The sequence below is a fragment of the Ranitomeya imitator genome, chromosome 1 (genome assembly GCF_032444005.1).
Source record: "Ranitomeya imitator isolate aRanImi1 chromosome 1, aRanImi1.pri, whole genome shotgun sequence".
NCBI lineage: Eukaryota > Metazoa > Chordata > Amphibia > Anura > Dendrobatidae > Ranitomeya > Ranitomeya imitator.
In genome coordinates this window covers 1179849235-1179872123 of record NC_091282.1, presented here as the reverse complement: position 1 = coordinate 1179872123, position 22889 = coordinate 1179849235, and the positions used below count along the sequence as shown (strand labels likewise).

Here is a 22889-nt window from a genome sequence, read left to right as displayed (position 1 = left end):
CCTCAGTCGGCACACGGGCGGCACACGGCTGCCGCACGTGTGCCACACTGATGTTCAACTTAAGCACACAGACACGGATAATTCCGGTACCGATTTTTCCGGTACTGGAATTATCTGGACGTGTGAGACTGGCCTTACACAGGCATACCATTGTTGTTTTTCATCCCTGCCATAATTTTTTTTTTTTCTGAAGACATATCCTTGTGAGGGTTTTTCTTTGACGGGATGAGTGACTTGTAAAGTTGAGATTGTTGATATTTTTCTCAATTTTGGTTTTCAGGTTCTCAAACAATTCTCTTCTCCTCTTTCTGTTCTCCATGCTTAGTGTGCAGTCAACTTCTCCCAAGTTTATCTGGTTTCAAGTGTGAGTCCTATATTGCCCACACCTGTTACTTGCTACAGGTGAGTTTGAACAAACATCATATGCTTGAAACAAAATTGATTACCCACAGTTTTGTCCGGTCCCAAAGGACCAAACAAGTTGGAATTATGGAGAGCACTTAATATTGGTAAACAGAGTGAAATCCAAAAATAGTTTGCATTAAAACCAATAGGAATAAGGATGAATCATCAATCTTTGGCCAGTCATCACAATGAGAGGACTGCAGATGAGAATCATGCATAGAACAAGTTGTCTCTTTTTTCCCCAAACCGTTGTGGACCTCACCTGGCAGGCATCTACGTCACAATCAAAATATCCGGCACAAAACATGTTGTCAGTGATTTCAGAGCCATAGACCTCAGGACTGCTGCATTTATTATCAGACACAATGGGCACTATAGCTTCTTGTAGAACACTGGCATAATCCGTCGCATCTAAAAATGACAATACAATTCTGGAAATGAGAAAATTACAACCAAATATATTATGGAGCTATTATGTCGGCTGTCTATAGCATTGTTATTTGGACACTATACGACAGTGTGTTCACTTTGAGGAACAATTAAGCATTCACTCTATGGTAATATGTATTCTCTATATAAGCATTACATTACATTACTGGGTTGTACTATTTAGTGCACCATTATATGGATCCTCTTCTTTCCCTACATCATAAAAACCAGCAACAGTTTTATCAGTTGAACAGATACAGTGGCTTGCAAAAGTATTTATCCCCCTTTGCATTTTTCATGTTTTGCTACCTCATAATCTGGAACTTCATTGTTTTTTTTAGGGTTTGCATCAGTTCATGTAAAGAACATGCCTACAACTGTGAACATTTGGTTTTCATTTTATTGTGAAGCAAACAAGAAATAGGAAAAAATAACTGAAAACTTTAGTGTGCATAACTATTCACCCGCTTAAAGTCAGTACTTTATAGAGCCTCCTTTTGTGGCAATTATAGCTGCAAGTTGCATTGGATAAGTCTCTATGAGCTTTCCACATCTTGTCACTGGGATTTTTGCTCATTCCTCAAGGCAGAACTGCTCCAGCTCCTCCAAGTTAGGTGGTTTCCTCTGGTGAAAAGCAATCTTCAAGTCTGGCCACAGATTCTCAATTGGATTAAAGTCTGGGCTTTGACTAGACCACGTGAAAACATTTACACTTTTCCCCTTAAATCACTTGAGTGTTGCTGTAGCAGTATGCTTTAGGTTATTGTCTTGTTGGAAGGTGAACCTCCGTCCCAGTCTCAAATCACTGACAGACTGAAACAGGTTTTCCTCAGGAATATCCCTGCATTTTACACCATCCATCTTCCCCTCGACTTGGACCATTTTCCCTGTCCGTGCTGTTGAAAAACATCCCCACATCATGATCCTACTGCCACCATGTTTCACTGTGGGGATGGTTTTCTTGGGGTGATGAGCTGTGATGGTTTGGCGCCCGACATAGCATTTACCTTGGGGGTCAAAAAGTTTGATTTTGGTCTCATCTGACCACAGCACCTTCCTCCATACATTTGAGAAGTTTACCACATTTTTTGACAAACTCAAAATGAGCCTTACAATTTTTTTGTGATAGTAAAGACTTTTTTCTCTCCACTCTTCACTCCTCCATAAAGGTCACCTCTATGAAGTGTATGGATTATTGTGGTCATTTGGACAAATACTCTAGTCTCTGATTGGGAACTCTGCAGCTTACCTTATGGTCTGTGTGCTGCCTCTCTGATTAATGCCCTCCTTACCTGGGCTGAGAGTTTTGGTTGGCGGCCCTCTCTTGGCAGGTTTGTTGTGGTATCATGCTCTTTCTATTTGATGATAATGGATTTGATGGTGCTCTGGAGGATGATCAGAGATTGGAATATTTTTTTTTATAACCCAAACATGACTTGTACTTCTCAACAACTTTGGCCCTGCCTTGTTTGGAGATCTCCTTGGTCTTCGTGATGTTCAGTTAGTGGTGCCTCTTGCTTAATGGTGTTGCAGCCTCTGAGGCCTTTCAGAAAAGGTAGCGTGTATATACTTACGGACATGTGACACTTAGATTGCACACAGGTGGACGTCCTGTCATTAAGCATAGGACTTATGTAGGTAATAGCTTGCACCAGAACTTTAGGGGCTTCATACTGGATGGGGTGAATACATCATGCCAATTTTTAGTTATTCGATCCCATAAATGTTATTTATGCCTATATTTTTCTCACTTCACCAACTTACGCTATTTAGTGCTCATGCATTACACACAAATCGGATAACAAAAATATTTAAACACAAGTTATAATAGGTAAAAAGCCAAGGGTTGTGAATACTTTCGCAAGCCACTATAGATTACAATACATTACAGAATAGGCATGAAGGTTGTCTGGTTATTTTACCAATTGGTCTTGAACATCCCAACCCTCAATACACTTCCAGCAGGGAGCTTTTTCATTCCATCTGTAAAGTCTTGTATCCATGAAAGTAAATATGTGTAAGATTCACGCTGTGCAATGAAAGAGTCGACGCTCATCCTTTGCTGCTTACAGTCAGAAGCCGAGCATGTCTAATGAGGAATCCTTTCACCGGTCAAGTCATCCAGTGGGAATCTTTTTCTGCACATTCATTATCAAAAAATGCAGCGCTTAGAAAATGCCTGGAGTGGCACGCTGACATAGAGGAGCAGCACAGATCTAGATGACTGCAATTTACTCTGGAAATATACAACCCCTGGCAAAAATTATGGAATCACCGGCCTTGGAGAATGTTCATTCAGTTGTTTAATTTTGTAGAAAAAAAGCAGATCACAGACATGGCACAAAACTAAAGTCATTTCAAATTGCAACTTTCTGGCTTTAAGAAACACTAAAAGAAATCAAGAACAAAAAATGTGGTAGTCAGTAATGGTTACTATTTTTAACGAAGCATAGGGGAAAATTATAGAATCACTCAATTCTGAGGAAAAGATTATGGAATCACCCTGTAAATTTTCACACACAAAAATAACACCTGCATCAAATTAGATCTGCTCGTTAGTCTGCATCTAAAAAGAAGTGATAACACCTTGGAGAGCTGTTGCATCAAGTGGACTGACATGAATCATGGCTCCAACACGAGAGATGTCAATTGAAACAAAGGAGAGAATTATCAAACTCTTAAAAGAGGGTAAATCATCACACAATGTTGCAAAAGATGTTGGTTGTTCACAGTCAGCTGTGTCTAAAATCAGGACCAAATACAAACAACTTGGGAAGGTTGTTAAAGGCAAACATACTGGTAGACCAAGGAAGATATCAAAGCGTCAACACTGGAAACTTAAAGCAATATGTCTCCAAAACAGGAAACGCACAACAAAACAAATGAGGAACGAATGGGAAGAAACTGGAGTTAACGTCTGTGACCGAACTGTAAGAAACCGCCTAAAGGAAATGGGATTTATATACAGAAAAGCTAAACGAAAGCCACCATTAACACCTAAACAGAAAAAAACCAAGGTTACAATGGCCTAAGGAAAAGCAATCGTGGACTGTGGATGACTGGATGAAAGTCATATTCAGTGATGAATCGCGAATCTGCATTCGGCAAGGTGATGATGCTGGAACTTTTGTTTGGTGCCGTTCCAATGAGATTTATAAAGATGACTGCCTGAAGAGAACATGAAAATTTCCAGTCATTGATGATATGGGGCTGCATGTCGGGTAAAGGCACTGGGGAGATGGCTGTCATTATATTTTCAATAAATGCACAAGTTTATGTTGATATTTTGAACACTTTTCTTATCCCATCAATTGAAAGGATGTTTGGAGATGGTGAAATCATTTTTCAAGATGATAATGTCTGTGTGTGGCACTAGTGTCGCCTTTCTGTTTATGTCATTGCATCGTCTTATCTTGGTTTCTATTTTGCATTATTTATGTATTTTAATATAGTTCTTCAATAAAATATTTAATTTTAGCTCAGGTGTCCATTTTTCTTTTGGGTTTCTATTGTATTTATGATGGTGGAGCATTTATCTCTGGTGCTCTCTCTATAGGATTACTTCAAGATGATAATGCATCCTGCGATACAGCAAAAACTGTGAAAACATTCCTTGAAAAAAGACACTTAAGGTCAACGTCATGGCCTGCAAATAGTCCGGATCTCAATACAACTGAAAATCTTTGGTGGAAGTTGAAGAAAATGGTCCCTGACAAGAATCCAACCTGCAAAGCTGATCTGGCAACAGCAATCAGAGAAAGTTGGAGCCAGACTGATGAAGAGTTCTGTTTGACACTCATTAAATCCATTCCTCAGAGACTGCAGGCTGCTATAAAAGCCAGAGGTGGTGCAACAAAATACTAGTGAAGTTTTGGAGTGTTTTTTTTGTTTGTTTGTTTTTCATGATTCCATATTTTTTTCCTCAGAATTGAGTGATTCCATAATTTTTCCCCTATGCTTGGTTAAAAAAGTAACCATTACTGACTACCACATTTTTTGTTCTTGATTTCTTTTAGTGCTTCTTAAAGCCAGAAAGTTGCTATTTAAAATGACTTTAGTTTTGTGCCATGTCTGTGATCTGCTTTTTTTCTACAAAATTAAACAACTGAATGAACATCCTGCTTCCCTCCAAAAACAGCACCGCACGTGTCCATGTGTTGAGTCTGGTATTGCAGCACAGTTTCATTGACCTAAGAGGACTATGCTACCATACCAGGTAGACAAGACTGGCTTTGCCCCAATATAGGACATATTGTTACTTCCTTTTACAGGTGCCACCACATGCCTCTAACAGCAGCAACCGAAGCGAGCAGCAATTGCTTCTGACAAACCATTTAAATGCTACTGTCAATCCCTGAAAGTGGTATTTAAATCATGACAGTTCCTATTGCTCCACCTTCTTCAGCGATAAGATGGTCGGGAGCAGATGGGTTGCGATGGCAGCCAGGTGTCTACTTGGTTCTCCTATGTGGAGATCAGTAATATTTCCATATAGTGGAATACTGTAGCATTCCACATGTGAAGATCAGGCTTTGAGACTTTCCTGTTCTTTAAAAACAGGTTGCCAACTCACACTCGATTGTTACCCCATTGGCGGAACACACTAAACTCTAATTTAACCATTACATTTTCGGTTAATTCTAAAGTTTCACATACTTTTGCTACTCACAGAAATGACAAAGTCTAATATTTTTGATTTAGTTCTCTTTATCTCCTTTAGGACTTGTGTGAACTTAAATTATACAGAGGATTCATAAAGGGAATGAATATAGTGGACCATTAAGTATGAGTCCACTGTATTCATGGCAACTACTATTAGTCTAGCCAAGTGGCACTGTAGCCACGATTCATCATTTGGAAGGGGGGTTATGTCACTTTCCTTTTTTTTCTTATGGTATAAGTTGCTATTTTTGTTGCAAAATTCATCAAAATGGCACACACGCTTCATGAGTTTGGCACAACGTCAAAAATGGGCTTTCTTCTTGTCTTGAGCTGCTTTTGAGAATTTTGGTATCAAAAATCGCAAAAATGTGCCAAAATGCCGGCGTACTCGGAAATACACCAGAGGAGAACTGGAGTGAAGTTTCGCCAAATATTTAGAAAGTTGCAATTGATGAATTAGACTAAAACATCTGGAATCGTTAAATTGCCACCTCAAAGCGGAAAGGAAAAACACAGGCGAACACATAAAATAGACTTCAAAAAGGTGTAAATACAATAATGAGTATAAATGGGTATAAACAAAAAAAATGTAAAACACACAAAACTAGACAAAAAACGGAGCAAACAATTGTTTCTGCCATTCTGGGGAGGAAAGCAGACTCGTTCTTATATTCATGAAATTTATATTAGCACATCTTTTCTAATATAATTATTCTTGTCTTTCCACATTTAAGTTTTCCATCCTCTATTTTTGAGGTCTACGAGGGTATGGACCATCAATGGAAGTGGATTTTGGATCAAAAGGTATAAAAAGTTGGGGGGAGCTCAGTTCTATCTATACTAGTGATGACGACAAAGAAGGACCTCATTATTGTAGACAAAATTCAGAGTAATGTACCTTCGTTCATACGACCCCATCCTGATATATCACACATGTACCCTTCCTCAAATGTGATACCATCTTCCGGTAGACAGATCGTCTGGATAAATGGCGTCTTCTTGGCACACAGTCCATCTTTTTTTTTCAATCTTATTAACACTGTTGAAAAAAAATTGGAAGCCATAGAAACATAGTATGAGCCATTAACCCTTGTGGAAACAAATCAGAAAATACATAGAATCAAAGAGTTTCTCCGGCATGAAAGGAGTTGTCCGGTCCAAATCAGTAAGTCTGCAGTCACTACGTGTGACTGCAGACTTAAGAATTCCCCCAGCGCTCGCACTGGGCGCTGCAGGGATTTGACATTTTCCGACTGGGAATGGAGGGTATGTATGAGTTATACATACTCCTGGGCAATGGGCTTGTATGGAGCAAGGTCGCGCCCTGTAGTCAGACATGCCCACTGGCCGGCCAAATCACTAGACTGGGCACAGTCTTGGCTCCATACAAGTGTATGGAGCAGACCGCGACCACTGGCCGGGAGAATGTATAATGTCAGAAATCGGCGAATCCCCGCAGAGCAAGTCTGCGCTTTATGTGTGTGCCAAGGACACACCATTTACAACGATGAAAACATTAAATTATGTCGTATGATGGCGGTCTATACCAACACGTAAGGCCATTGTACAAGTGAGGCTTCTAATTGTCATTTCTTTGAGGCAATGGTCCCTCCATTCTTTTTGGAAAGACTTATGTAAATTTTCCAGCAGGATGCAGCAGTTCCTATGATCATCGGTGTTGGTCAGTCATCGGGTCATTTACGTCCTTCTAAATGTTCTCATGTTTCTAATTGGTATAATCTAGAAACATAGGTGGAACCTAAAGCTCCTTTCCACCAATGCAAAATATGTACCATGACCCCCACCTACCATGTGCCATTTTTAATACTGGTGTCTTCTTATGTGGCAAAGGGATCCTAGGGTGTTAGGCACCTCAGGCACCAGTGCAGAGGTGTGACTGCTTATTCTACAACCTCCATAGCTACACCACCGCATCGACAAAAACAAATACCCTTATGATATGTAAGGTATTGTCACTCACCAATGTCATGCTCGTTGCGCTTAAACACTGAATATTCAGGATAAAAAATATATCTGTCGATTTCAAACGTCTGGGTGACGTCTGACGTCTTGTTGAAGAATTGCTGTCCCAGAACCACTCTGATGCTTGTTTTCCGGGGGCTGAAGACGGAATAACAAAAAAAGACTTGAGTATTTATCCTGGACGAATTGTATATGTGGATAATTTCAATTATTAGGATTATTAAAATATCCCACTAAGATATATGAAATTCCTTCATCATTTGTCAGAACCAGTGAAGTCTAGGACACCGTACTACTACAAAAATCACAACAGGTTGATACTTATGGTACAGTCTATGTTATATACTTCAGGAGAGTGTCCCAAATGTAGAAACCCCTTTAACCCCTTCATGACCAGGGGATTTTTCGTTTTTCCGTGTTCGTTTTTCGCTCCCCTCCTTCCCAGAGCCATAACTTTTTTATTTTTCCGTCAATTTGGCCATGTGAGGGCTTATTTTTTGCGGGACGAGTTGTACTTTTGAACGACATCATTGGTTTTAGCATGTCGTGTACTAGAAAACGGGAAAAAAATTCCAAGTGCGGTGAAATTGCAAAAAAAGTGCAATCCCACACTTGTTTTTTGTTTGGCTTTTTTGCTAGGTTCACTAAATGCTAAAACTGACCTGCCATTATGATTCTCCAGGTCATTACGAGTTCATAGACACCAAACATGACTAGGTTATTTTTTATCTAAGTAGTGAAAAAAAATTCCAAACTTTGCTAAAAAAAAAAAAAAAAAAAAAAATTGTGCCATTTTCCGATACTCGTAGCGTCTCCATTTTTCGTGATCTGGGGTCGGTTGAGGGCTTATTTTTTGCGTGCCGAGATGACGTTTTTAATGATAGCATTTCGGTGCAGATACGTTCTTTTGATCGCCCGTTATTGCATTTTAATGCAATGTCGCGGCGACCAAAAAAACGTAATTCTGGCGTTTCGAATTTTTTTCCCGCTACGCTGTTTAGCGATCAGGTTAATACTTTTTTTTAATTGATAGATCGGGCAATTCTGAGCGCGGCGATACCAAATATGCGTAGATTTGATATTTTTTTTATTGATTTATTTTGATTGGGGCGAAAGGGGGGTGATTTAAACTTTTATGTTTTTTTTATTTTTTTCACATTTTTTTTAACTTTTTTTTTTTACTTTTGCCATGCTTCAATAGCCTCCATGAGAGGCTAGAAGCAGGCATAGCACGATCGGCTCTGCTACATAGCAGCGATCTGCTGATCGCTGCTATGTAGCAGAATTGCACGTGTGCTGTGAGCGCCGACCACAGGGTGGCGCTCACAGCGACGGGCAATCAGTAACCATAGAGGTCTCAAGGACCTCTATGGTTACCATTCACAAGCTTCGCCGACCCCCGATCATGTGACGGGGGTCGGCGATGACGTCATTTCCGGCCGCCCGGCCGGAAGCGGTAGTTAAATGCCGCTGTCTGCGTTTGACAGCGGCATTTAACTAGTTAATAGGTGCGGGCAGATCGCGATTCTGCCCGCGCCTATTACGGGCACATGTCAGCTGTTCAAAACAGCTGACATGTCCCGGCTTTGGTGAGGGCTCAACGCGGAGCCCTGCATCAAAGCAGGGGAGCCGGCATCGGACGGTATAGTACGTCCGATGCCGGTAAGGGGTTAAAGGTAGTCTGTCAATATGATTAACTCTCCTAAGCTGTCTATATGGGCAATGCAGGTCATAGGAAGCTGAATAAAGCAATACCTTGATATCTGTGATCCAATGTCTTATTCCAGAGAAATCTAAGTTTTTTGCTCCTTTGGAAGGTTTTCTGGTAGATTATCCTAAATGCAAATTATCTGCCAGTGCATTGAGAACATTGCTTTTTCTAGAGTCTGAATCAGTGCAGATAACAAAGACATTACCCGTTCTTGCTATACTCATTCCCTTTGCAGTTTTATCTACACAGTTGGTCTCACACAGTCACTTTCAATTACGTTAAAAACTATAAAGAGCTGAGTACCAAGAGGTATTATAGCAAGAAAAAGCGGCGTAGCTACTTGGTTTATTTAGGCCGCTGGTAGCCTATTAAAGTGGTTAAAGGGAACCTGTCACCCCGTTTTTTGAGATTGAGCTATAAATACTGTTAAATAGGGCCTGCGCTGTGTGTTCCTATAGTGTATGTAGTGTACCTCGATTCCCCATGTATGCTGAGAAATAACTTACCAAAGTCGCCGTTTTCGCCTGTCAATCAGGCTGGTCAGGTCGGGAGGGCGTGGTGACATCGCTGGTTCTTCCTCGAGATGCAAACTCGGCTTTGGGAAAATGGCCGCCGCGATCTCTAATGCGCACGCGCGGCATCCCGCGGCCATTTTCCTGAAGCCCCGTGCAGCAGAGCACTCGATCTGCGCACGCGCGGCCCCAGGAAGATGGCCGCCCCCACCGACGAAAGGGATGACAGCGCAGATCGCGCGCTGTGTCTTCACCACTACGCCACTACGCCACCAACGTAAAGCTGAGGAAGAACCAGCGATGTCACCACGCCCTCCCGACCTGACCAGCCTGATTGACAGGCGAAAACGGCGACTTTGGTAAGTTATTTCTCAGCATACATGGGGAATCGGGGTACACTACATACACTATAGGAACACACAGCGCAGGCCCTATTTAACAGTATTTATAGCTCAATCTCAAAAAACGGGGTGACAGGTTCCCTTTAATAAAAATATATATATTTTATATATATATATATATATATATATATATATATATATATACTGTATATATATACATATATATATATATAGTGTATATATATATATATATATATATATATATATATATATATATATATAGACAACCACATTTTCTACAGCATTTTATAAGAAAGTTATAACTGTGTTTTCAGTTTTCTAAAAATGCAGTTATTCTTTCATTCATTTTAGTGTGCCTATAGAGACCGTCAGATAGAGATTTGCTTAACCAGAATGTTAGCGTGTTAAGGTGTTAAATGTGTTTTTTTTTAAAAAAATATGTAAGCGGTCAATTTAAAGAGCGCTATGGCTATAGAGCGCAAGGCAATAGATTAGTGGTATGTTGTGAATTCCGCTCTTGGGCTCCCTCCGGTGGTTGTAAGTAGCATTTTTGTGAGTTCTGCTCTTGGGCTCCCTCCTGTGGTTTTGAGTGGTATGGCTGCTTCTTGGATTTAGTTTCTGCAGCTGTTTTCACTGATCGTCTTTCTGGCTCGGCTATATTAGTCTGACCTTATCCCTCATTCAATGCCAGTTGTCAATTGTTCCAGCCTGGAGTTATTGCTCTTTGGATTTTCCTGACTCTCTGACCGGTTCAGCAAAGCTAAGTCCTTGCTTGTTCTTTTGCAGTTCACTTGTTGTGGACTTTGTTGTTCAGCACTTTCTATGTTTTGCTCATTTGTCCAGCTTATCAGTATGGATCTATTCAGCTAAGCTGGAAGCTCTGGGCAGCAGAGTTTGCCCTCCACACCTTTAGTCAGGTGTGGAGATTTTTGCATTTCTCTGCGGTGGACTTTTTCTAGTTTTTTTACTGACCGCACAGCGTTCTGTCCTGTACTATTTCTATTTAGCTAGAAGTGGCCTCCTGTGCTAAATCTTGTTTCATACTACGTTTGTCATTTCCTTCTCCTCTCACAGTCGTTATTTGTGGGGGGCTAAACTATCCTTTGGGGATTTTCTCTGAGGCAAGATAGTTTTCCTGCTTCTATCTTTAGGGGTAGTTAGCTCTTAGGCTGTGACGAGATGCCTAGGCAGAGTTAGGAGCATTCCACGGCTACTTCTAGTGTTGCGTTGAGCTTAGGGACTGCGGTCAGTATAGTTACCACCTGCTCAGAGCTGGTCGCATGTCGCTCCTTAATCACCAGACCATAACAGTGGTACACAAACCTTTCACTAAACCACTATGCGTTTCGGCAGCGGACTGCTACCTTCCTCAGGTTGATTTACAGACAGTGTAGGAAGTGACATATTAAATAGGGGTAGTGACCAATAGGATGGAAGAATTCAATGATGTCGATTAACCCTTTCTATGCAAGCGGTCAGCTGTCAGAAATGAAGCAATAAAACAAAATAAATAAATAAAAAATTTAAAAAAAGTAAAAAAAAATAAAGTGATATAAAATTTAAAGTGTACAATATATAGAAATAAAAATATGTAAAATATAGCAATATCATGATAAAATGAAATATAATATTTGTATAGAAAGGGTTAATCGACATCATTCAATGCTTCCATCCTATTGGTCACTATCCCTATTTAATGTGTCACTTCCTACACTGTCTGTAAATCCACCTGAGGAAGGTAGCAGTCCGCTGCCAAAACGCATAGTGGTTTAATAAAAGGTTTGTTTACTGTTATGATCTGGTGGCCTTGGAGCAGCATGAGACATACTCTGGAGAAGGTGGTCCCTGTACTGACCGCAAACCCTGAACCTAGCAGCGCAACTAGAAACAGCCGTGGGGGGTACCTAACACTCCCTAGACCCCACGACACAGCCTAAGATCTAACTTCCCCTAAAGACAGAAACAGGAAACCTATCTTGCCTCAGAGAAAATCCCCAAAGGATAGATAGCCCCCCACAAATATTGACTGTGAGAGGAGAGGGAAATAACATACGCAGATATGAAATCAGATTTTAACATAGGAGGCCATACTAGCTAAAAAGAAAGGATAGAACAGAGTACTATGCGGTCAGTATAAAAACACTAGAAAATATCCACCGCAGAAAATATGGATCACCACATCTGACTAAAGACATGGGGGGTATATCTGCATCTCCAGAGAAATAGCTAGGCTGCAAAAAATCCTTCACAGACCAAGCTGGACAAGACAAAAACATGAAAAAGCACAGAACTATAAGGTCCACTGCAGGTGGACAGCAAAAACAAAGCCAGGACTTATCTTTGTAGAAAAACACAGCAAATTGGAGAGACCAGCAGGGAAGTGAATCCTTCAAGAACAATGGACAACTGGCACTGACCAAAGGATCCAGCAAAGCTATATACCCCAGTCAGTTTTGCAATTAGTAGATACACCTGTCCACTCCTGCAGTCCAGGCACAACTGCATTACCCTCTACAACCACCGGAGGGAGCCCAAAAGCTGAATTCACAACAGTTTACCATTAATCTATTGCCGTGCGCTCTATAGCCATAGCACGCCTTAAATTGACCACATACATATTTTTTTCCAAAAAACTTTAATATTTCCCTTGAGGGATTGTGGCTGGAGCAGCTTGGGGCCATAGAGTTCATCTCCAGGAAACAGGACCTGAAGTGATGTCACATCCTCTTTAGTGGCATCACGTGAGTGGATCTTGGGCCCATGTGACCAGACCAGGAAGCACAGCAGCACAGGAGCGGTCCTGGAGCAACAGAGCAGGAGTGCACGGAGATGTCCGCTACCGGAGTTGTGCAGGGGTGCACAACCCTTCCAGCTGAGAGGCTAATCCTCCCACCTTTCATTGAAACATCCCAATTAAACAACCTGGTGCTTCTCATGCTGCGCTCTTCCATGTTTATTGTCTTACAGGGTGTTAAATGTGGGAAGTGTTGGTTTGACAGGAATTTGAGGGGGAAAGTATAGGTGGAAAGGAGGGTTCTATTTCTGGGTATAAAAGGAGGGTACTCCCATGGGACATCCTCTTTGGTGGTGGCCTATGTACACAGAACATCCCAAACCTTACAGGACTATCATTTTAAAGATGGAAACTGTTTTTTGTTCAGTATGTCACAGTGATTGGTGGAAAAGGAGAGTGGTGTTGAAGCAGTTTGATTGCACTGAAGGAAAGGGGAAGCCCAGTGCAGGGTTGGACGATTCCCATGGGTTCCAAGAGTTGTCACTGCTGGGCTAGATCTTAACGGGAAGTTTTGGTGTGTGCTATACTCAGCCGGGACGTCCCGAACCTTCAATCACCCCCTCCTTTCTGGTCATATTAATGTTGTTTTAATGTTATGTTTGTTATAGACGTTTTAAATAGGGCCGTCATAGTCTTTACCTTAGGGCACTGATGTATTTTATTTTGAGTACATTGTTTATGTGCTTCTGTGACTTACTGATGAATGTGGCTCCCTACATTCTTCTTCTTCTTCTTGAGGTGGTTCCTTTGTATTCATGAATTGTATCTGCATGAATTACATTTTAGGTGTATTTATAATGTCCTGTCTTTGTGTATATTTTTTTCTTGTACCACCTTAGGGCTTGTTCACTCATAGCGTTCTTTTGTGCAGAAAACAAGCTGCACTCTACAGTAGCAAAAAAATCTGAAATTTCTGAAATCTCATTCACACCGTGTATTTTTTTTAAGCTGCAATGCGCTTCTTTAAAACTGCAGCCTGTCGATTATTTCAGCATTTTTGCTGCTATTATTTAACCATTTATGTATTGAAAAATGCATAACAAAACACATAAAAAACGTTCACAGCATTTACGCTGTCAACACTCTTTGTTGTTCATGCAGGAAAAAAATAAAACGCTGTGTGAACATTCCTTTATAGAATATTAGAAATGTTTAAGTGTGCATCTTGTCTTTGGCCTTTATTCTTTTTCTTAGCCTCATGCTGTTGGGTCTTGATGCACCTTTGGCCTTATTATAGTTTTTCAGTAGTAGCGCCCTCCATATTTTTTGTTAATAGGAAGCTGGAACTTGGCGTCGCAATGAGAGAAAAACTTGTGCAAGAAATTTCAGGCAATCACCAAGTGAAGGTACTGTATATACATCTTTTATTTGAAGCATAGATGGGACCAGGAATACATGGGAAGAGTACATGCCCTTATCTACATCCATGATGGAGATCCTAATCCTCATCCATGACTAAATCCATGATTGAGGCCCTGAGGAAGCGTAAAAGGACATGAAATGACCTTAGGCCATGTGCTGTTTATTTGTATCCCCTGTCCTATCTATGGGTTTCAAATAAAAGAAGATTTATATAGGGAGAGGGAAGCAGGATGGGGCAGGAGATGCCCAAGGTGGTGCCAACAAGTCACTCTGCCTTGACCAGGATATACACAGTGCCTTGCGAAAGTATTCGGCCCCCTGGAACTTTTCAACCTTTTCCCACATATCATGCTTCAAACATAAAAATATCAAATGTTAATTTTTGGTGAAGAATCAACAACAAGTGGAACACAATTGTGAAGTTGAACAAAATTTATTGGTTATTTTACATTTTTGTGGAAATTCAAAAACTGAAAAGTGGGGCGTGCAATATTATTTGTCCCCTTTACTTTCAGTGCAGCAAACTCACTCCAGAAGTTCATTGTGGATCTCTGAATGATCCAATGTTGTCCTAAATGCCTAATGATGATAAATATAATCCACCTGTGTGTAATTAAGTCTCCGTATAAATGCAACTGCTCTGTGTTATCCTCAGGGTTCTGTTTGAAGCACAGAGAGCATCATGAAGACCAAGGATCACAACAGGCCGGTCCGTGATACTGTTGTGGAGAAGGTTAAAGCCGGATTTGGATACAAAATGATTTCCAAAACTTTAAACATCCCAAGGAGCACTGTGCAAGCGATCATATTGAAATGGAAGAAGTATCATACCACTGCAAATCTACAAAGACCCGGCCGTCCCTCTAAACTTTCATCTCAAACAAGGAGAAGACTGATCAGAGATGCAGCCAAGAGGCCCATGATCACTCTGGATGAACTGCAGAGATCTACAGCTGAGGTGGGACAGTCTGTCCATAGGACAACAATCAGTCGTACACTGCACACATCTGGAAGCCATTTCTCAAAGATATCCATAAAAAGTGTCATTTAAAGTTTGCAACAAGCCACCTGGGAGACACACCAAACATGTGGAAGAAGATACAACACAGCTCATCACCCTGAACACACCATCCCCACTGTCAAACATGGTGGTTGAAGCATCATGGTTTGGGCCTGCTTTTCTTCAGCAGGGACAGGGAAGATGGTTAAAATTGATGGGAAGATGGATGGAGCCAAATACAGGACCATTCATGAAGAAAACCTGTTGGAGTCTGGAAAAGACCTGAGACTGGGACAGAGATTTGTCTTCCAACAAGACAATGATCCCAAACAAAGCAAAATCTACAATGGAATGGTTCACAAATAAATGTATCCAGGTGTTAGAATGGCCGAGTCAAAGTCCAGACCTCAATCCAATCGAGAATCTGTGGAAAGAGCTGAAAACTGCTGTTCACAAACGTTCATCAAACCTCACTGAGCTCGAGCTGTTTGCCAAGGAAGAATGGGCAAGAATTTCAATCTTTCGATGTGCAAAACTGATAGAGACATACCCCAAGGGACTTGCAGCTGTAATCGCAGAAAAAGGTGGCGCAACAAAGTATTAAGTTAAAGGGGCCGAATAATATTGCACGCCCCACTTTTCAGTTTTTGAATTTCCACAAAAATTTAAAATAACCAATAAACTTTGTTCAACTTCTCGATTGTGTTCCACTTGTTGTTGATTCTTCACCAAAAATTGACATTTGGTATCTTTATGTTTGAAGCATGATGTGTGGGAAAAGGTTGAAAAGTTCCAGGGGGGCGAATACTTTTACAAGGTACTGTAGGTAGAAGGCTTGGACAGATAACTAAATCTTTACTCCCAGGTGAATTATAAGTATTATCCCTCTAGGCTTTGGAACTATAGATGGAGTTACATTTTGATTTACTAGAATTTAAGAAGACAAAACATCACAATGTACCTGTCAGCGAAACAGTGGGCAGCCGAGACGACCCAGCAGGGCAATATGAGGCTGCCAGCACAGAATACATTGCCAATGTAAATTGCTGCCAACCACGGGTGAGAACCTGGAAGAGCTGACGTGCCACCAAGTATTCGTCCTCTTGCCATAACACGTTTCTCGTGTTTTATCCCACATTTAGGCTTTGTGACAGTTAATAAGGTAGTATCCTCATCTTCCATTACTATTCTCCTGGCTTTGTCAGCTATAAAATACAACACATGGAAGCTTTAGTTATTTTTTAAGTACCGTAAATGTTTAAACACTCTTTCAGTAATGGTTCTAAAGTTATTTTTTTGAGTTCCAAATTTTTAAATATTGAATGCAGTGGTCCAAATACCAATTAATATAACCATTGAATAGTAGGCCCAGTTGAGATGTATAGGGGCTCTGAGTTGCATGCTGACAGTAATCATTATAATGGGGTTATTATACCAGTAAGGAGCCCAGGATGGGGGTCATTATACAAGGAATGGACCCAGAATGTGAGATCATTATATCAGAATGAAGTCCAGGATGGGGGTCATTATACCAGGAAGGGGCCAAGGATAGGGATCATTATACAAGAAAGGAGCCCAGGATGGGGGTCATTATACAAGGAATGGACCCAGAATGTGAGATCATTATATCAGAATGAAGTCCAGGATGGGGGTCATTATACCAGGAAGGGGCCAAGGATAGGGATCATTATACAAGAAAGGAGCCCAGGATGAGGGTCATTGTAAATGATAGAGGTCCGGGATGGGGGTTATTATACAATGAAGGGATCCAGGATGTGAGTCATTACACCAGACTGAGGTCCAGGATGGGGGTTATTTCACTAGGACAGGGGCCAAGATGGGTGACATTATACCAGTAAGAGGCCCAGGATGAGGGACATTATTACAGTAAGGGGCCCAGGACAGGAGACACTATACCAGGAGAGGAGACATTATTACTGGAAGGGGTTGGGGATAGGGGACATTATTCCAGAAAGGGGACCATGTTGGGGAAATTATAACAGGAAAAGTACTGATTACTTACTGCATATAGATACTGAGCAATCCTCCCACGACACATGGTTCTGCTTCATAACATAACACCAAGGGGCTGCGTCGTTATCTGGGCTCCTAGAAAATAGTTATAAATATATCACTAGTTAGCAAAATATATGTTTTTCTGCCTGTGATGTGTTGTGCATAAGGCAGAAATTTCAACCTATGTGCATAAGTAAAGATAGAATTCTATCTTCCCCGAGTCATTTTACTGCAGGATTTCTCACATTCACATTACCCTATACCTTATATTATTTCTGCTGTTCATAAATTATCTTTGTGCTACAAGTTTGCTTTTTCAAAGATTGACCTGACTGTACTCTAATATTCAGCAACTTGAAAAATTCTGCAATCATGTCCTGGCTAAAACTCTTCTTGCATCCATCCCTTGCCTGGCTCTCTTCTAGTATATATGCCCTGAGTGGTACTCTTCTGTGCCCATCACCTGACTTGTACTTTTCTTTTTTTCATCCCATGACTTGTACTTTTCTTTTTTCATCCCATGACTTGTGCTTTTCTTTTTTTCATCCCATGACTGGTACTCTACTTGTGTCCGTCCCCTGGCGGGTAGTTGTATCTATCCTCTGACTGGCACTCTTCTTCGATCCATCTCCTGACTGGTACTCTTCTTGTAGCCATCTCCTGACTGGTACTCTTCTTGTAGCCATCTCCTGACTGGTACTCTTCTTGTAGCCATCTCCTGACTGGTACTCTTCTTGTAGCCATCTCCTGACTGGCACTCTTCTTATATCCATCTTCTGACTGCTACTCTTCTTGCATCCATCTCCTGACTGGTACTCTTCTTATATCCATCTCCTGACTGGTACTCTTCTTGTATCCATCTCCTGACTGGTACTCTACTTGGATCCATCTCCTGACTGGTACTCTTCTTGTATCCATCTCCTGACTGGTATTCTTCTTGTATCCATCTCCTGACTGGTACTCTTCATATATCCATCTCCTGACTGCTACTCTTCTTGGATCCATCTCCTGACTGATACTCTTCTTGTAGCCATCTCCTGACTCGTACTCTTCTTGTATCCATCTCCTGACTGGTACTCTTCTTAAATCCATCTCCTGACTGCTACTCTTCTTGGATCCATCTCCTAACTGGTGCTCTTCTTGTATCCATCTCCTGACCGGTACTCTTCTTGTAGCCATCGCCTGACTGGTACTCTTCATATATCCATCTCCTGACTGGTACTCTTCATATATCCATCTCCTGACTGGTACTCTTCATATATCCATCTCCTGACTGGTACTCTTCATATATCCATGTCCTGACTGATACTCTTCATATATCCATGTCCTGACTGATACTCTTCTTGTAGCCATGTCCTGACTGGTATTCTTCTTGTATCCATCTCCTGACTGGTATTCTTCTTGTATCCATCTCCTGACTGGTACTCTTCTTATATCCATCTCATGACTGGTATTCTTCTTGTATCCATCTCCTGACTGGTATTCTTCTTGTATCCATCTCCTGACTGGTACTCTTCTTGTAGTCATCTCCTGACTGGTACTCTTCATATATCCATCTCCTGACTGCTACTCTTCTTGTATCCATCTCCTGACTGGCACTCTTCTTATATCCATCTCCTGACTGCTACTCTTCTTGGATCCATCTCCTAACTGGTGCTCTTCTTGTATCCATCGCCTGACCGGTACTCTTCTTGTAGCCATCGCCTGACTGGTATTCTTCTTGTATCCATCTCCTGACTGGTACTCTTCATATATCCATCTCCTGACTGGTTCTCTTCTTATATCCATCTTCTGACTGCTACTCTTCTTGGATCCATCCCCTGACTGATACTCTTCTTGTATCCATCTCCTGACTGGTACTCTTCTTGTAGCCATCTCCTGACTGGTACTCTTCTTATATTCATCTTCTGACTGCTACTCTTCTTGTATCCATCTCCTGACTGGTACTCTTCTTGTATCCATCTCCTGACTGATACTCTTCTTGTAGCCATCTCCTGACTGGTATTCTTCTTGTATCTATCTCCTAACTGGTGCTCTTCTTTATCCATCTCCTGACTGGTATTCTTCTTGTATCCATCTCCTGACTGGTATTCTTCTTGTATCCATCTACTGACTGGTGCTCTTCTTATATCCATCTCCTGACTGGTGCTCTTCTTATATCCATCTCCTGACTGGTACTCTTCTTGGATCCATCTCCTGACTGGTACTCTTCTTGTAGTCATCTCCTGACTGGTTCTCTTCTTATATCCATCTCCTGACTGCTACTCTTCTTGTAGTCATCTCCTGACTGGTACTCTTCATATATCCATCTCCTGACTGCTACTCTTCTTGTATCCATCTCCTGACTGGTACTCTTCTTATATCCATCGCCTGACTGCTACTCTTCTTGGATCCATCTCCTAACTGGTGCTCTTCTTGTATCCATCTCCTGACCGGTACTCTTCTTGTAGCCATCGCCTGACTGGTATTCTTCTTGTATCCATCTCCTGACCGGTACTCTTCATATATCCATCTCCTGACTGGTTCTCTTCTTATATCCATCTTCTGACTGCTACTCTTCTTGGATCCATCCCCTGACTGATACTCTTCTTGTATCCATCTCCTGACTGGTACTCTTCTTGTAGCCATCTCCTGACTCGTACTCTTCTTGTATCCATCTCCTGACTGGTACTCTTCTTAAATCCATCTCCTGACTGCTACTCTTCTTCGATCCATCTCCTAACTGGTGCTCTTCTTGTATCCATCTCCTGACCGGTACTCTTCTTGTAGCCATCGCCTGACTGGTATTCTTCTTGTATCCATCTCCTGACTGGTACTCTTCATATATCCATCTCCTGACTGGTATTCTTCTTGTATCCATCTCCTGACTGGAACTCTTCATATATCCATCTCCTGACTGGTACTCTTCATATATCCATCTCCTGACTGGTACTCTTCATATATCCATGTCCTGACTGATACTCTTCTTGTAGCCATCTCCTGACTGGTATTCTTCTTGTATCCATCTCCTGACTGGTACTCTTCTTATATCCATCTCATGACTGGTATTCTTCTTGTATCCATCTCCTGACTGGTATTCTTCTTGTATCCATCTCCTGACTGGCACTCTTCTTGTAGTCATCTCCTGACTGGTACTCTTCATATATCCATCTCCTGACTGCTACTCTTCTTGTATCCATCTCCTGACTGGTACTCTTCTTATATCCATCTCCTGACTGGTACTCTTCATATATCCATCTCCTGACTGCTACTCTTCTTGGATCCATCTCCTAACTGGTGCTCTTCTTGTATCCATCGCCTGACCGGTACTCTTCTTGTAGCCATCGCCTGACTGGTATTCTTCTTGTATCCATCTCCTGACCGGTACTCTTCATATATCCATCTCCTGACTGGTTCTCTTCTTATATCCATCTTCTGACTGCTACTCTTCTTGGATCCATCCCCTGACTGATACTCTTCTTGTATCCATCTCCTGACTGGTACTCTTCATATATCCATCTCCTGACTGATACTCTTCATATATCCATGTCCTGACTGATACTCTTCTTGTAGCCATCTCCTGACTGGTATTCTTCTTGTATCCATCTCCTGACTGGTACTCTTCTTATATCCATATCATGACTGGTATTCTTCTTGTATCCATCTCCTGACTGGTATTCTTCTTGTATCCATCTCCTGACTGGTACTCTTCTTGTAGTCATCTCCTGACTGGTACTCTTCATATATCCATCTCCTGACTGCTACTCTTCTTGTATCCATCTCCTGACTGCTACTCTTCTTGTAGTCATCTCCTGACTGGTACTGTTCATATATCCATCTCCTGACTGCTACTCTTCTTGGATCCATCTCCTAACTGGTGCTCTTCTTGTATCCATCGCCTGACCGGTACTCTTCTTGTAGCCATCGCCTGACTGGTATTCTTCTTGTATCCATCTCCTGACCGGTACTCTTCATATATCCATCTCCTGACTGGTTCTCTTCTTATATCCATCTTCTGACTGCTACTCTTCTTGGATCCATCCCCTGACTGATACTCTTCTTGTATCCATCTCCTGACTGGTACTCTTCTTGTAGCCATCTCCTGACTGGTACTCTTCTTATATTCATCTTCTGACTGCTACTCTTCTTGTATCCATCTCCTGACTGGTACTCTTCTTGTATCCATCTCCTGACTGATACTCTTCTTGTAGCCATCTCCTGACTGGTATTCTTCTTGTATCTATCTCCTAACTGGTGCTCTTCTTGTATCCATCTCCTGACTGGTATTCTTCTTGTATCCATCTCCTGACTGGTATTCTTCTTGTATCCATCTACTGACTGGTGCTCTTCTTATATCCATCTCCTGACTGGTGCTCTTCTTATATCCATCTCCTGACTGGTACTCTTCTTGGATCCATCTCCTGACTGGTACTCTTCTTGTAGTCATCTCCTGACTGGTTCTCTTCTTATATCCATCTCCTGACTGCTACTCTTCTTGTAGTCATCTCCTGACTGGTACTCTTCATATATCCATCTCCTGACTGCTACTCTTCTTGTATCCATCTCCTGACTGGTACTCTTCTTATATCCATCGCCTGACTGCTACTCTTCTTGGATCCATCTCCTAACTGGTGCTCTTCTTGTATCCATCTCCTGACCGGTACTCTTCTTGTAGCCATCGCCTGACTGGTATTCTTCTTGTATCCATCTCCTGACCGGTACTCTTCATATATCCATCTCCTGACTGGTTCTCTTCTTATATCCATCTTCTGACTGCTACTCTTCTTGGATCCATCCCCTGACTGATACTCTTCTTGTATCCATCTCCTGACTGGTACTCTTCTTGTAGCCATCTCCTGACTCGTACTCTTCTTGTATCCATCTCCTGACTGGTACTCTTCTTAAATCCATCTCCTGACTGCTACTCTTCTTCGATCCATCTCCTAACTGGTGCTCTTCTTGTATCCATCTCCTGACCGGTACTCTTCTTGTAGCCATCGCCTGACTGGTATTCTTCTTGTATCCATCTCCTGACTGGTACTCTTCATATATCCATCTCCTGACTGGTATTCTTCTTGTATCCATCTCCTGACTGGTACTCTTCATATATCCATCTCCTGACTGGTACTCTTCATATATCCATCTCCTGACTGGTACTCTTCATATATCCATGTCCTGACTGATACTCTTCTTGTAGCCATCTCCTGACTGGTATTCTTCTTGTATCCATCTCCTGACTGGTACTCTTCTTATATCCATCTCATGACTGGTATTCTTCTTGTATCCATCTCCTGACTGGTATTCTTCTTGTATCCATCTCCTGACTGGTACTCTTCTTGTAGTCATCTCCTGACTGGTACTCTTCATATATCCATCTCCTGACTGCTACTCTTCTTGTATCCATCTCCTGACTGGTACTCTTCTTATATCCATCTCCTAACTGGTGCTCTTCTTGTATCCATCTCCTGACCGGTACTCTTCTTGTAGCCATCGCCTGACTGGTATTCTTCTTGTATCCATCTCCTGACCGGTACTCTTCATATATCCATCTCCTGACTGGATCTCTTCTTATATCCATCTTCTGACTGCTACTCTTCTTGGATCCATCCCCTGACTGATACTCTTCTTGTAGCCATCTCCTGACTGGTACTCTTCTTGTAGCCATCTCCTGACT

The 22889-nt window shown here is 41.6% G+C and overlaps 1 protein-coding gene across 1 annotated transcript in view; it reads right to left on the bottom strand.

Moving 5' to 3' along the window:
• Positions 1–22889, bottom strand: part of HGFAC (HGF activator) — a 108535-nt gene that overhangs the window by 1206 nt on the left and 84440 nt on the right. Inside the window, exons 9-13 of the mRNA XM_069745803.1 lie at positions 17244–17329; positions 16182–16425; positions 7478–7617; positions 6395–6535; positions 668–816 (exon numbers count right to left, since the gene is read on the bottom strand). Coding sequence (XP_069601904.1) covers positions 668–816; positions 6395–6535; positions 7478–7617; positions 16182–16425; positions 17244–17329 — 760 coding nt within the window. The remainder of the gene's footprint in view (positions 1–667; positions 817–6394; positions 6536–7477; positions 7618–16181; positions 16426–17243; positions 17330–22889) is intronic.